This window comes from Melospiza melodia, chromosome 7 (genome assembly GCF_035770615.1).
Source record: "Melospiza melodia melodia isolate bMelMel2 chromosome 7, bMelMel2.pri, whole genome shotgun sequence".
Classification (NCBI taxonomy): Eukaryota; Metazoa; Chordata; class Aves; order Passeriformes; family Passerellidae; genus Melospiza; species Melospiza melodia.
The window spans coordinates 28,207,046-28,222,541 of NC_086200.1; the positions used below are offsets into that span (position 1 = coordinate 28,207,046).

General features: G+C 57.8%; 1 protein-coding gene across 2 annotated transcripts; it reads right to left on the bottom strand.

The window, feature by feature from the left end:
* Nucleotides 1-2,836: 2,836 nt before the first annotated feature.
* Nucleotides 2,837-13,582, bottom strand: ARRDC2 (arrestin domain containing 2). Of its 2 annotated transcripts, none has more exons than XM_063160923.1 (8): nt 13,185-13,582; nt 6,100-6,166; nt 5,861-6,008; nt 5,419-5,521; nt 4,929-5,185; nt 4,578-4,737; nt 4,196-4,347; nt 2,837-4,110 (listed from the first exon to the last, which is right to left on the bottom strand). In XM_063160923.1, exons 1-8 carry the CDS (start codon nt 13,438-13,440, stop codon nt 4,057-4,059), a joined length of 1,197 nt encoding a protein of 398 aa, XP_063016993.1. In that variant the 5' UTR covers nt 13,441-13,582; the 3' UTR covers nt 2,837-4,056. The 2 variants fall into 2 exon arrangements, with proteins under 2 accessions (XP_063016993.1, XP_063016992.1); XM_063160922.1 differs by lacking the exon at nt 13,185-13,582 and adding an exon at nt 7,046-7,349.
* Between the last annotated feature and the right edge of the window lie 1,914 nt (nt 13,583-15,496).

Below are 15,496 nucleotides of genomic sequence, written 5' to 3' on the forward strand. Positions count from 1 at the left end.
GACATGTGGCACGTGCAACACGGCCACCCGGCCGCTCCAAACCCCGTTTTTTTGCCATTAAAAAACCGGTTTGGAATAATAAAAAAAAAATCCTGTGGTTTCTCTGCAGCTTTTCCCCGCAGCCAGAGGGGCTCTCTGCCCGCACCAGGATGGGGAAAAGCTGCGATTCCTGTCGAGCCGGCGGGAAAAGCCCCAGTGCTGGGATGCGGGGACTTTGCCTGCGGTTTCCGTGGGCGGGAGCAGCTCCGGCAAACAGCGGCTGAGTCAGCGGGCGGAGGGCAGAGCGGGGCCGCCCCGGCATGTCGGGGTGCGCGGCTGCTTCCCGGAGCCGTGGCAGAGCCGTGCTGCACCGAGGGGAGCCTCAGGGGCCCCGACCCCAAAGATGTTGCCCTAGAGCGAACCCAAAGCAAGGCCTGGTGCTGCTGGAGTCCCCTGTAACCCGGGCTGGGCAGGTCCCATATGCCCCATAAGCTCCTCAGCCTCCTGCTGCCCGCCCAGCATCCCTGATGCTGAATTTGGGCAGCGCCTGAACCCCGACCCCAGCGCATGGCCATTCCGCTCCAGCCAAAACGTGGATTTATCATCCCCGTGCAAACAAACAGATGAGCCCCCGGTGGGTGCCCCTGGGCAGTTCTGGGGTGAGCTGCACCCCGCAGGGCTCGGCCCAGCTGCGATGGGGGAAGGCGGTGCTTGTTTTGGGAGCTGGACGGGAGCCCGGGCCGGAGGCAGCAGCGGCTCAGTTAATCCCGGCCCTCGCAGGGCTGAGCCAGCCCCGGCACATTCTGTCCCTGGCAGCGCCGGGACGGCCACAGGCTCGGCGTGTCACTGTCCCCCCGCCACCGACCCCCGCTCACCGGACAGCAGCCTCAGCCACCGTGATGGCACCGAGCATCCTCCGGGGGCTGGGGGAAGGGGGAGCCCCAAAATGCTGCAGAAAGGGGCTGCAGGATTGAGGTGTCCCTGCAGAGCAGTGAGCTGCACTGGGGAGGGTGTTCCCAGCAGCCCTGCGGGGGAATTTTGGGATTTCAGTGCCCCGGAGTTTTGGGATTTCAGTCCCCCACAATTTTGGGCCTGAAAAGCAAAACTGACAGGCTAGAGGAGCAGGGGGTGGTTTCCGTGGCCCTCGCAAGGAGCAGGTTCTGACGGGCGGTCCGGGCAGCATTTTCCAGCGCACGGGGCCAAGAGCTATAAATAATCCCGGCACTGTAATTGCATCACGCGCCTCCCGGCCGGGGTCGCTCCCGGTGCTGCCGCGGGGCCGTTCCGGCTCCGCAGCCCCCCGGGCAGCCCCAGCCCCCCGGGCCAATAAACCTGCATCGGCCCGGGCTGCTCAATCAGGACTTTGGAGCCGGGGCGGATAAACAACAGGAGGCTGCAGCGCTGCCAGCAGTTGTGAAAGCGCTGCCTGGAAGGGTCCGCACCGTGCCCTGGCTCCAAACGTCCAGACGAGGTATTTTTAGCCCCTCCAGGGTTCAGGATTCAGGATTGAGGATGAGCGCAGCCCTTTCCTGGCAGGAGCCCCAGCTTGGCCATCGCCCCCCAACCTCGCTGCGCTACTGCCCGACTGTACGGAAAAGCCTGGAGGCGTTGACAAGGATCCCAGCTGGACAGATCGCTGCCACACGGGCACCGGGAGCGCTGCCCAGCGGCCCTGCTGGCCTGTCCCCGTCACCGTGTGACTCATTTCACAGAGAGACACGGCAGGACAGGCACGGGGGGCTGGGCGCTCGCCTCCCCCTCGGGCCCCGGGAATAAACAGCCCCTTGTGCAGCCGGGGCAGATGATGCAGGGCTGACCAGCAGCCCCCTGATGGCACAGAATGGCTCCCTTGTGGCAGGCTGGGATCACAGGGCTGCCTTCGGGGCCGTCTTCACCTGAGGGGTGGAGTGCTGTGCTTCGCGTCGCCTTTGATGTCACCAAGAAAGCCCCGAGAGGCCACAGCACACCAGGCACTGCTGTTGTTGCTGCCAGCGGCAGATCCAGACACGATCCCCCCCAAACGGGGATGCAAACAAATTCCCTGCGAGGCTGGTTAATCCTCCCCCAGGGAAAATTAATCAGAGCGCCAGGGATGCCAAATAAAAAGCAGATTTGAATAAAGGTTGCAGGAGCACCAGGTTCTCACAGGCAAACACAGGGACAAGCTCTCTCCTCTGGCCCAGGGCAGGAGCACGTGCTCTGATGCAGCTGTGGGGCTGAGCAGCTCAGCAAATAAAAAAAAAATAAATAAAAGTGGGGGGGGAAATCACATTCCAGTGGCAGCATTTTTAAGCAGCACAATCCATGGAAGAGAAAGCTAAAGCCCTGATTCAATCCCTGCCTTGCATGCACCAAGATTTGCCGTGCCCAGTGGGGATGTGGAGCAGAAAAATGCTGCAAAAAACCAAATTCCAGCCCAAGGAATCAGGTGAAGCCTCCCTGATCCTCCCAGGCAGCACGGCACGGAGCTGATCCCAGCCCTCCTTGGGACTGGCTGAGCCAATGCAGGAGTGTCCCAGCTCCCAGCTGGACCTGCTGGGTCCCTGCCAGGATTCCAGGAAGGAGGAGAATGTGTCTGTCCTCCCAGAGCCTGGACATAAACAGGAAGCAAGTGTGGAAAAATACAACAGGTTTGCTCACAGCTCTGTGCTCCAGGTAAGAGGAAAAGTGCCCAAACTGCCCAGATGTTGAGGAGCTGGAGGTTCAAGGGACCAAACCTGTGGGGAGCAGTGCTGGCTGAGTGACCCAGTTAATCCCAGTGCAGGACTGGGCACAGGGTAGAGCTGGACTTCCAAATCCCAAGAGTCACAGCATGGCTCCAGATAACAGGAAGAACAGAAAACGATCCAGGCAGCAGTTTGGTTTAAAGAATTTATTTCAGACAAAAAACTCCCCACCAAAAAGTCGTACAAAAAGAGTAGAGACAAAGAGTGGTCATTACAAAAGTGTTCACAGATAGAAAAGACTCATCTGAGCAACCCCAGCACGGAGCCCAAGGCACGCTGGCATTGGTTTGTGCACGGCCAGGGATTGTCTCAGTGAGGGAATGCGAAGGTCCTCAGCCCCCAAACTCTGCTCAGGGCCTCCTGCAGCGAGCAGGGGCAGCCCCTGGCTCCTGACCACAACACCCAGCTCACCCTTCCCACACTGGTTCCCACCCAGTGAGCACAGGCTGCTGCTGTGGGCCTCTGGTACCTCAAGGACTCCCAGCCCTGAAGGATTCACCCCAACTCCACACTTTCCATCAGCACCTGTGGCTGCCACCAGCCTTACACTGGGTTTCCCTCTCTCTTCCTTGGCCACCAGGCACAGCTCCAGCCCTCTGTGCTGGTACCACAGTTTGAGGGTTGGTTTCAGCCCCATCTTGGGGAAGGCACCAGCACACTGTGCAGGTTTGGTGCTGACACTCACAAACCAGCTTTCCTGTTCTTAGCAAACAGCACCAAAACACTGCTACAGATCTTAAATTCATCCCCCAAGTCCTTGTATCAGCCCTTGGAGGCCTTCAGAGTTTGGTTAGGTGGCTCAAACCATTCACCCCACAGGTACCCACTGGCTTGTGGCAGAGCAGTGGCTGAGCCCTCTATTTCACTCAGCCAGGAAAGGACCTTTCACTGCCTTGGGGACCTGCAGTCCTGGTGAGCCACAGGCAAAGGGCAGCACCTGCATCACCCCAGGGCCCAGCCCTGAGCACCATCCAAGCAAACATCCTCCAGTAATCCTGAGAAACACCTCCAAGCTCCCGTTCTCCACATCAGGAGCTGACAGAAGTTTTCAGAGCACGGCACTGCAGGCAAGGGGAGAGCAATCTGGGCTTGAATTCCCTGTTCTAACCCCAAAATCCCAGGGCACTGCTGAACCCTGCGTGTCCCACCCGGCTCCTCGTGTTCTCCTACCCGTGCCGGGTCCACGGCCCCACGCTGGCTCTGGGCCTGGGGACAGTGACGACAGGAGTGGCCGAGAGCTGTGAGCAGGGTCGGGGTGGCACGTGCCCGTTCCCAGACCCCAGTGCTGTGAGGCTGCAAGCTGCCATCCCCAGGGATCGTCACGCTGCCGCACGCAGCCGGGGCGCCCCTCTCAGCAGGTCATGCAGCGCGGGCGGATGCCGTCTGACGCCGGGTTGGGATCCACCTGCAGAGCCAAGGCCACAGTCAAAACCCTGAGCAGTGGCACATGCCAGGCTGCAGCAGCCTCCCAGCCCAGAGGGATGAATCACCTCTGAGTAGAGCGGGGGTGGTCGGAAGCGGAATTCCTGGATGTAGGCGAAGAAGGGACCCTCCAGGATGTCCCCGAGCTCGCTGCGGCACGGGGGAGCCAGGCTCTGCTCGGCCTCGGGGCTGGACACCACTGCTGAGTACTCAGGGGGGGCTGCAGAGAAAGGAGGGCCATCAGGGAATAGCAAACACTCTCCCATAAATAGGGGACATGCAGATTAAAGGGCTTCAAACCCACTACTCCCCAAACCCTCTCAGTTCCCTGAGGAAGAAACCCAGGAGATCGAGCACCACAACCAAAAAATTAAGTTAAAAAAAAGCCAAACTGGCCCAGTTGAGAACTTTGTGTCTCACTCTCCTGACCAGGGAGAAGGAGATGCTCACCCTCCAGCTGCTCTGGGATGGTGCTGAGCCAGTCCAGGTTGACGCTGTACTGGCTGCTGACACTGGAGGTGCGGCTCCCGAAGGGATGGAGGGGGATGGTCCCGATGACAAGAGGCAGCTCAAGGAGCAGCTTGGACGTCCCAGGAATATCCACACAAACCTGCCAAGACAGGGAAGAGCAGGGAAGCTCAGCTTGGTGGTGTTTTCCCAGTCTGGAGACAGGGAAGAGCAGGGAAGCTCAGCTTGGTGGTGTTTTCCCAGTCTGGAGACAGGGAAGAGCAGGGAAGCTCAGCTTGGTGGTGTTTTCCCAGTCTGGAGGGGCAGGAGGGGATCCCTGCAGAGCTCCCTCACCTTCAGGGAATATTCCACCTGGATGATGCGGCACTGGAGGATGGACGGCCCCACGGGGGGGATCTTCAGCGCCCGGCCGTGCCACACCTCCCTCTTCCCGGCTGGAATGGGGTCCCCAGTGATGCTGGTCACCACTGATTTCTTCTGCTTCTTGGTGCCCCGGGCGATGAAGGTCTGGGTCTGGATGATGGCAGCCTTGGGCACCACGGCCCGGCTGGTGCAGTTGTCGATCTCAGCAAAGATGGGGATGACCTCACCTGCCAAAACAGGCACACATTTGTTGGAGGAAGGGAGGCAGAGCCCAGTTCTGCCTCAAGAATTGATGCACAACCCCCAACTGAGGGTTGGCCACGCTGTCTGACAGGGCAGGCACGTGGGTTCATCCAGGAGGAGCATCCCAAGGATGCTGCACACACTAAAGCTCACTGATTTCCTGGCAGCTCACGGTGCCCCAAATCCCCTCCTCAAGGGCCCCAGCACCTGGTCTCACCTGGGGTGTAACCTTTTCGGTCAATCTTGGCAGTCACAGACACTTGGCCACGGTTGCAGTACCAGGCACGAGCAAGTTTCTCCTTAGCACCTGCCTGGGGAGCCTGGAGAAAGGGAAATATTTTGGCTATTTAGTAACTAAGGATGAAACTCGCAGCAATCACCTCCCTGGCACCAAGAACCTGCTGGGGAGCATCAGCAACTTCTCAGGTATCTGATGCAAGAAGCTGTTGCAATGCATTAAAGTTTCCAAAACCAAAGAGGCACAGCTGACCTCTGCCCAGCCCAGGTAAGGCTGGAGGGCACAAGTTACAGGGGGAAATATTCCCTCTGCAAACCAGGCCTGCATTGTGATGCTGAAGGGGTGGCAGACACCTTCCCTGTGGGCTTCCTCAGGTAAGTTTTGGATGTCAGAGCCCTGGGGTGGAGCAGGGGGAGCTCACCAGCAGTGCAGGGGTGTTTATGTCGATGGGTTCAATCACAGTGAACTCCTTCTTTGCTTTCTTCACTGTTGACCAGGGTCTGTGCAGCTTGGCCTTCACCCAGTAGCGCACACTGCCATGCTTGCCCTCAAAGGAGGTGGCCAGGGTCCTGGGCATGAGCAACAAACAGTTTTAGAAAGGTTTTGCTCAAAAAACCCTCATTTTCAAGATGCCCTCTCCCCCCAAAAATGCCAACTTACTCAGGGAGCTGGAAGGTGAAGGGGAACTCGTGCTTTCCTGCCTGCAGCACAGTGGCCTCACCATTGTCTGTGGGCAAAACAGATCGAGGAGGATTAGCTCCCTCCTCCAGAACCTCCTCCCCAGGCAGGTCACAGAGGTGTGCAGCACCCAGCAAGGAGCAGCACGAGGGCACAGCAGAGTTTCTGCCAGGGCTGAGCTGCAGCAGCTGTGACACAAGAGCTGGGCACTGTCTGCATTCCATGTGTCTGCAGACGGGCACGGCCCAGGGGCACCTCCTTGGAGAGCTGGGCAGCTTCCCCAGGTGGGCTCTGCTTCACCCTCACCCTCAGCAACCTCACCCCACAGCTTTGGAGTGAGAGCCCAAGATGCCCAGCTGGACAGAGAGTGGCCAGCCAAGCCCCCATGCCCCTCAAGAGTCTGCACCCCAGGCTGCTCAAAACAAGCCCCTGAACCTCCACACTTTTCCAACGCTGCCATGAACAGCTCAGAGAAAAGGAGTATTGTCCCCAGCCAAGGTGTCCTGCACAGCAGCATCATCCAGCTGTGCACCCCAAGATTTCAGGGTGCACCAGAAGGCGAAGGGTCTGCAGGGACCTCCACAGAGCACTCAGTCCCTAAGGCACCCAAATTTCAGCCTGTTGGTGTGTCATGCACTCAGCAGCCAGGCTGAAACCCAGATCCCTGCACTTATGGGGTGCCATGCACCCCGATTTCAGCCAGCTGGGGCGTCTGGAGCCCTCAGCAGCCCAGGCTGCCCCTGCACCCAGATCCCTGCAGTTTTGGGGTGCCATGCACCCCGATTTGTGCCGGCTGGGGTGTCTGGAGCCCTCACCAGCCGAGGCTGCCCCACAGCCGCGCTGTCCCAGCCCCTGCGGTGCCCGCTGCCCTCACCCGCCTGAGGGGCTCCGCACCCGGAGCTCTCCCCCGGGTCAGGGTCTGCCGTACCTGGCGGTGCCATCAGCGTGTCCCGGTGGCTCAGAAACTCCACCTGGTCGCTGTAGCTCTGCGTGTAGGCGGTGCTGGAGCCGGCGCTGCGGGACTCGGTCCAGTGGACGCGGGCAGCGCCCATGGCCCTGAGGCGCAGCGCCCCGAGCCGCGCGGCCGCCGCCAGCTCCAGCACCACGCGGCCCGACACGGCCTGCCCGGGGCTGAAGGCGGCCGGGCCGTCCTGCTCGGCGCCCTCCAGCACGATGGAGAAACGTTTGAGGCGATCGAAAATCATGGCGCTGCTCAGCCCAGACCGGCGCGATGCGGCTGAACCCGGCTCGGCTCGGCTCGGCTGAGCCCGGCTTTAAGCGGCCGGCGCGGCCGGGGGCGGCCCCGGCGGGGCGGGACGGGCCGGGCCGGGCTCAGCAAAACAAGGCAGGGAGCATGTGCGGATCGGCCCCTGGAGCTCCGCCGGCGGGGTGGGACCGTGCGGGGCCGGGGCTGGTCCCAGCCGGGCTCCCCGGCTTATCCCGGGGCCGCACCGAGACATTGCCGCGGGACCGGGGCTGGGCAGGGGCTGAGCGCTGCTGGTGCTCGGGGGAGACTCCCTGTCTGCTGCCATCAGGGCTGCCTGCAGCTCCTATCCTTAACCCTAAATCCTTCTCTAGCTTCTGTACGTGCCTCACAAATTTCCCTTCCAGCTCCATCCTTGCCCCCTCCCAGATTTTCCCTCCAACTCCATTCTTGCCCTCCAAAACTCCCTTCCAGCTCCTATTGACCCTCAAAATCCCCTTCCAGCCTGCATTCCTGTCCCCCAAAACTCACTTCCAGCTCCTATTTTTGTCCCCTGAAACTCCCTTCCAGCTCCTATTCTTGACCCTCAAAATCCCCCTCCACCTCCTATCCTTGCCTTTCAAACTCCTTTCCACCTCCTAACCTTGCCCCTCAAAATCCCTGTCCTTGCCTCTCAAAATCCTCATCCTCGCCCCTCAAAATCCCCATCCTTGACCTCCAAGCCCTCCTCTGTGTCCATCCTTGCCCCCCAGACTTCCCCTCCACCTTCCTCCTTGCCCCCCAAACTCCTTTCCAGCTCCCATCCTTGCCCCTCAAGCTCCCTCACCAGCTTCTATCGTTGCCCCCCAAAATCCCCATCCTTGCCCCTCAAACTCCCCTTGCAACTCCAGTCCTGACATCCCATCCCATCTTTGTCCAGAATCCCCATTCCCAGTGCGCTGTGGTCAGGGGGGATTCCTCTCTCCTCCAGTGCCCCCAGGCCAGAGCCGAGGGCCACACCCCACCCTGACCCACATCCTTCCCTCCCCAGGAGCCATTCCCAGGGCTGGGAACCGGCCCCAGCTGGATCTGGGCTCCTGACACACGCGGGGATGCCTGGGACATCACTCAGTTCTAAGAAATCAAGAACTGGCTGGGGTTCAGCTTGTGCAACGACAGGGTGAGCAATCCCTGCGCTTGTTAACCAGGCGAGCGCCAGTTTTCCACCAGATACTGCTGGGATTGGTGTCTCAAACTCTGTGAGAAATTCCACCTGCATGGGCAGGAGCAGCTCCATGCTGGTGCTCAGCTGGGGTGAAAGTGTGGAAAGTGGGAACTGGTGATTCCAAGGGGGGATATGACCATCAGCAGCACCCCAAGATGTTGTAAAAGTGAGGAGAAAGGGAATCTGTGCCCCCCAAAAGGGTTAATGCAGCCTTAGAAACTTCCACTTTCAGGATGGCTGTTGTGTTTGTGGAGCAGCAGGGCCCTGTACCCCTGGCATGGGCAGGGGATAAGACAGAACAGGCATTAAAAACATTACTCAGCATTTGGCTGCCTGAGTTTTGGGGATTCCCAGGGGGGGCATCGCCATCAGCAGCACCCTGAGATGTTGTAAAAAGGGAGGAGAAAGGAATCTATGCCTTAGAAACTTCCACTTTGGGGATGAATGTCATGTTTTTGGAGCTCCAGAGCCCTGCACCCCCAGCACAGGCCAGGGATGAGACAGAACAGGCATTAAAAACATTACTCAGCATTTGGCTGCCTGAGTTTTGGGGATTTTTGAGTTGCTCCCAGCCATGCCGGGCAGGAGCTGCTGTGCTGAACTCATTTGATCACAGCCTCTTAAAAAATGAGCTGGGCTGAAGCCTGGCATTTCTTTTAGCTGTTTCCAAGGCTGAACTGGAATTGTTTGCCTCCCTCCCCAGGGGAAGGGGACTGTGGTTTGTTTTATGTGCACGGCCATTTGCTGCCACGGGCAAACATGAATCATTGCAAAAGCTCCGAGGGAGAGGGAAAGGAGGAAGGAAGGCACGTCACAGCACGAGTTCACTGGTGACACCAGCTCTGGGAAAGAGCCTGGTGTCCCTGCAGGGACATGAGAGGTGGGGAGGCTCTTGAGAGGGGCTGGAGCCTTGGCTGGGCCCCTCTCTTTGCTTGGCATCCTGCTCTTCCTCCTCCTCCTCCTCCTCCTCCTCCCGGCACACACCCCTGGGCTGTGACTCAGCCCTCGCCCACGGGATGCGGATCCCTGCAAACCAAACTAAACCCAACCAAACTAAACCACACCAAACCCCCCTCCCGTGGCACGCGGTGCCCTCAGCTGTGCCATGTAGGGAGGGAGGGCAGCTCCTCACTGACCCTCTGGGGCCCCCACACCCAGAGAGGGTCTCTCCTCTCTCCTGCCATCCCCACGTGGGGAGCACAGCCAAGGGTTTTCCTTTCAGATGCCCAAGGCAAGCCCAGCCAGGCCGGGCACAGCACTCAGGGCATCATCTCCAACTCTTCAGCCCCATCTAGAGTCTAGCCAGGCTGGAGCTGCTCCCAGCAGGACAGGAGCTGACAGCCTGCCCTGCTCATGGTGGGCTGCGCCTTCCCTGACACGCTGCTGCGACCTGGTGGCTCCCGGAGTCACACGAGAAGGGAATGCAGCAGGTAAATGGTAAGGCAGCAGCCCAGGGTGGAGGTGAGATGGGACAGTGCAGAGCCTGGCACAAACACGTGCTGCCAGGCTGAGGAACCAGCCCCATCCCTGCCAGATTTGGGATTGCTGTGAATGGACCAGGATTAAGGTGCTGCTTGAGGCCACCCCACAAAGGAAGGAGAGCCCTGATGCCAGGCAGAAAATAAAATGAATACATGAAAATAAAATGGCTTCTGGATGTTTGCCTCTCACCAGGGCAGGAACTACACTAGGGAAGTGCTGCAGGATCCTCAGAGAGAAAAGATCACTGCACAACAATTATTTTATTTCCTATCCTCCCATCATCTCATGCAGAAGAGTCCAGGGCTCTCCTTGTGCTGCCTTTGCCCATTAACCCCCTGTGTTCCTCTCCCCCTGCTCCCTCTCTCAGAGGATTACACAACACACGTTTAAAGGCCCTGCCTGAACATCCTCCTTGCACACTTTTTTCTTGTCTCTCAGCGCAGCACCCCAGCGCCAGCACTCACCACCCTGCCAGGAAACTGCAGATAAACTCAGCTGAGGGGAGAGCAGGAGGGAGGGCGCTTATCTGTGCCCAGCTCCCCTCCTCTGCACTGCCTCGTTACCATGACAAAACCTGCGCTTTTTAAACACCACGCACACACACGGCTGATCTCGTGGAGAAGCAACAAGAAAGGAGCAGTCACAGGGCCTGGCTGGCGGATGGTGGCACGTTTCTCACCAGCTGACATGGGGAAGGCCCTCACGCTGCTGTTGGGGACAGAACAGGGGACAGCAGGATCCTAAGGAAGTTATTTTGGCTGCAGGACAGCCCCTCTCTGCTGTTCCTTCCCATAAAACACCCCGGTGATCGCACGTGTCCCTCTCACAAGGCAGAACAGGAATCTGTGTGCGGACAGAGACAATAAAACCCAAGTTCTGGTGAGGCTCTCTGCTCTCCACGCAGTCCCTGTGCAGTCAGGAAGGGCCGGGAGCCATCAGCTCCAAGCTGCAGGTGTGCAGGGTGCCTGTGAGCAGCTCCTGCAATTCCTGCAGCCCTTGCCCTTCCCCAGATGGCTCCAGGGGCTCCTGGGGCTCACAGCCACAGCAGCAGAATCCAAACGTGCTGGCAGCAGCTTGTGGCTTCCCTCCAGATATTCTCTGCAGGGAAAATGGGGGACAAAACTCACCCTGTCACCTCAGAGCTAATGGGACACAAGAATTGCATGACCAAGTGCTCAGGAGCTTCACTGCTGGAGAAGGGATTAATTGTGATTTGGACACTTTGTACAGGTGCAGTTCCTGCAATTCCTGCAGCCCTTGCTCTTCCCCAGATGGCTCCAGGGACTGCTGGAGCACCCAGTCCCAGCAGTAGAATCCAAATGTGCTGGCAGCAGCTTGTGGCTTCCCTACAGACATTCCCTGCAGGGATAATGGGGGATAAAACTCACCCTGTCACCTCAGAGCTAATGGGACATGGACCAAGAACTGCATGACCAAGTGCTCAGGAGATTTACTGCTGGAGAAGGGATTAATTGTGATTTGGACACTTTGTACAGGTGCAGCTGCCAAGGGGACATCCTCAGGCACAGCATGGAAGAGCTGCTGCCAAATGACACAAACTCCAGAGCAGTGCAGGTGTTTGGAGCAGATGGCATGGCACAGTTGACCAGAAATAGAGAAAATTACCTTCCTAGTACAGTCCAGAGACAGGAAAACCTCCAGGACGCCAACTCAGGTCCTCTTTCCATCCCTCCAGTTTATTCCTGTAACATCTACGTTTGCCAGATTGGGCTGGCACCATTCTGGGTTGCACTTGGCCACTGACACATTGAAATGCCCTCAGCATAAATCCTACAGCCATCTCCATAAGAAACAGGGAAAGAGGGAGGAAAAGCAACAGAGGGATGGCTGTGACCCTGTTTTTGGAGGGGAGGATAAAAGACGTGCATGTTCCTAAGAAAAGCCAGAGTTAATGAGTGGATGGACAGTGAGACATCCCATATCCCTCAGCTCTGGATCATTTCATGCCAAGCACACAAAGAATGGCTTGTGGCATGCCAGTGGCTTGTCCTCCTGCAGCAGATCTGAGCAACGTGCCAGCTGGGCACGCGGCCCCAGCATCAGGGACCCGAAAACAAACATTGGCTGAGGCACTAAGTGCTCTTTCCACACTTGTGAACAGACACTCGTGTTTGCTCTTCCCTGTGCAAACACAACAAAAGCCACAAATCCCTGGTGTTCCCCAGCCCTGGCTTTGCCATCGGCCTCCTGGAAACCAGCAGCAGAGAGAGCAACCCTCGGCCAAGGTGAGAAGAAGGGCGAGGAGCTCTGTGTGGGTCAGCAACACCCACAGGGCAGAGGAGCCTCTGAGGGGACACCTGCAGCCTGAGGGGTCCCAACGCAACACAGACACACCCAAGGGGGTTCCAATGCCGTGCCCTGGCACACAGACCCATCCAAGGGGGTTCTAATCCCACACCTGGCACACAGACCTGTCCAAGAGGGTCCCAACCCCACACCCTGGCACACAGACACACCCAAGACTCACTCAAGGGAGTTCCAATCCTGTGTTCTGGCACAAAGACCCATCCAAGGGGGTTCCAACCCCACACCCTGGCACACAGACCCACCCAAGAGGGTTCAAATCCCATGCCCTGGCACACAGACCCGTCCAAATGGGTCCCAGTTCCACACCCTGGCACACAGACCCATCCAAGAGGGTCCTAATCGCATACCTTGGCACACAGACCCATCCAAGAGGGTTCCAATCCCATGCCCTGGCACACAGACCCATCCAAGACCCATCCAAATGGGTTCCAATCCCACACCTTGGCACACAGACCCATCCAAGAAGGTTCCAGTCCCATACCCTGGCACACAGACCCACCCAAGGAGATCCCAAAGCCATACGCTGGCACACAGACCCATCCAAGAAGGTTCCAGTCCCATACCCTGGCACACAGACCCACCCAAGGAGATCCCAAACCCATACCCTGGCACACAGACCCATCCAAGACCCATCCAAGAAGGTCCCAACCCCATGCCCTGGCACACAGACCCATCCAAGAGAGTTCCAATTCCACACCCTGGCACACAGACCCACTCAAGGAGATCCCAATCCCCCCCCTTGGCACACAGACCACGCAAAGAGGTCCCAGTCCCATGCCTTGGCCCACAGACCCACCCAAGGACATCCCAACTCCCCACCCTGGCGCAGCCCCCGCCCCGTGCCCTCACCGTGGATGAGCTGCCGCCGGCGGTACAGGAAGGTCTGGCAGGCCGTGTAGTCGCGGTAGACGATGTTGAGGCCGATGCTTTGGCTCTCCAGCCAGTGCACGGTGGCCAGCCCGCGGGCACACACCTCCAGCGCCCGCACCCGCAGTGCCCCGCTCAGCTCCAGCTGCACCCGCCCGTGCAGCCGCTCCCCACCGCCGTGGGCCCTGCCCTGCTCCAGCTGCACCTCCAGCCTCCGCACCCGCCCCGGCAGCTGCATCCCTGCTGCCCTCGCTGCTCCAGGAGCTGCCCAGGGAAAGGAGGAACAGAAAAAGCTGCACCAAAGTTCCCGAATTTATCACTGCAGGCCTCCCCGGGGGTTGGACCGAGCCCTTGTTTTGCAGCGGTGCTGCAGCGTTGGACTCGTGTCCTGTAGTGACGAGGGATGTGTTTTTAAAGGGAGAAAAAACGGGCCTCCATCTTATCTCTGAGTCACAGACACTGGCGACGTGACACGGGGACGTGCTGGGAGGGGTGACACGCACAGCCAGCAAAGTTGTCCCAGGGGTGGCACAAGGGCCACCACTGTCTGTTTTTGAGGGTATATCTTGCCGGGCCCTGTCTCCACAGATGAGCCAAATTCCTTTAGGAAATCAAATTTTTGAGGGTATATCTTACCAGGCCCTGTCCCCACAGATGAGCCGGGCCACCATCTGTTTTTGAGGGTATACCTTGCCAGGCCCCATCTCCACGGATGAGCCAAATTCCTTTAGGAAATCAAATTTTTGAGGGTATAGCTTGCCAGGCCCTGTCCCCACAGATGAGCCGGGCCACCATCTATTTTTGAGGGTGTACCTTGCCAGGTTCTGTCTCCACAAATGAGCCAGGCCACCATTTGTTTTTGAGGGTATACTTTGCCAGGTTCTGTCTCCACAGATGAGCTGGGCCACCATCTATTTTTGAAGGTATACCTTGCCAGATTCTGTCTCCACAGATGAGCCAAATTCCTTTAGGAAATCAAATTGGAAGTTTGCTAAAACGATCTGCAAGGTTTGTCATATGTAAGAAGCTTAGTTTGATTACACCAAGAAGTCATATTGCTACAAAATGGGTGATAAGAAGTAACATTTAAATATTTTCTCCTAGGAAATGAAAGAAATAACAGGTATCCATAGTTAATGAGCCTAGGATTTCTAGCTCTTGAAGGTCAGGTTTATCAACTTTAGAATTATCAATATAAGGTCAGATTTATCAACTTTAGGATTATCAGTATAAGTTTGGGGTTTCTGGCTGGGAGATGGAGATACATGATGATCATCATGTGCTGGCAGATCTCACACAGTGAGCAGTGAGTGTCCTTCCTGCTTCAGGCATTCCTGGGGCACTGCTGGAATTGGAGAGGAGTTTAGAAAGCTCCAAAAACCAGCTCTGCTTTCTGTGTCTAGAAGTTGCACTAAAATCCACGTGCAAAAGAATGTGAATAATCACAGGGACTCCCAGCAACAGCTCTGCCAGCCAGCTGGTGCTTCCAAGGGTGATTCCAGCATTTCTCCCCGTGCCCGTTCCTGCAGCAGCGCAGGTGGCAGTGCCACCTCAGGGTCACATCAAAGTAATGGGGCAGAGCTGGAGCAGATGCAAGTCCCTGTTACTCCACCAAGTGTTGCAACTGAGGTGTTTGGAGGTGTTTAGGGACAGATGGGAGTGCCTGTGTGCACTTGGAAGATGTGAGTGCACGGCTCCTTTGAAGCACGTGTGGAGCAGGGATTGTCTCATTCCTGAAAAATAAAGAGTCAAATCCATCCAGGAAAGCACGAGGCTCGTGGGCCCAGGCACTGCTCACACACAGAGTGAAGCAGTTGTGAAAATTTCCCCACCCTGTGCTCAGAGGTCCTGAGGAATCAAAGCCATGTGCATGGAAAGGCTGAGAAGAGCTTCTCAAGTTCAGCTGAGCCACCCTGCTTACTCAAACCCCAAGGGACAGGGCTGGCCAGCCCCCACTGATCCCTCTGGAACACACCTCGATCCCAAACAGAGTTAGTGCAAGCTCAGCACTCAGGAAATCCATGTGAGTGAGCAGCTCAACAAAAACACAGGGCTCACCTCTGGGAAAACAGCCTGCTCATCACAGCCCCGCTGTCCTACTGTTCACTGACCTTTGGCTGCAGGCCTTGACACCAAAATCCAAACAGAAAATAAGGGAATATCCCATCCCCCAGGCAGCCCTGGTGGTGCCTCTGGCTCTGTGGTGCCTCTGGCTCTGTTTGATCTCCCCACTTGCTCTGTTCCACCCCAGGGCCTGCCCAGAGGCTCTCGGTGCCTCCTGCCATGCTGAGGGA

What these genes read in the sequence shown, in the direction of transcription:
- ARRDC2 (XM_063160922.1), bottom strand. Translation starts at nt 7,322, where the DNA reads ATGATTTTCGATCGCCTCAAACGTTTCTCCATCGTGCTGGAGGGCGCC. An exon ending in TTCACCTTCCAGCTCCCTGA is followed by an intron (nt 6,009 to 6,099) that starts GTAAGTTGGCAT and finishes GCTCATGCCCAG; the next exon opens with GACCCTGGCCACCTCCTTTG. An exon ending in CACCCCCGCTCTACTCAGAG is followed by an intron (nt 4,111 to 4,195) that starts GTGATTCATCCC and finishes TTGGCTCTGCAG; the next exon opens with GTGGATCCCAACCCGGCGTC.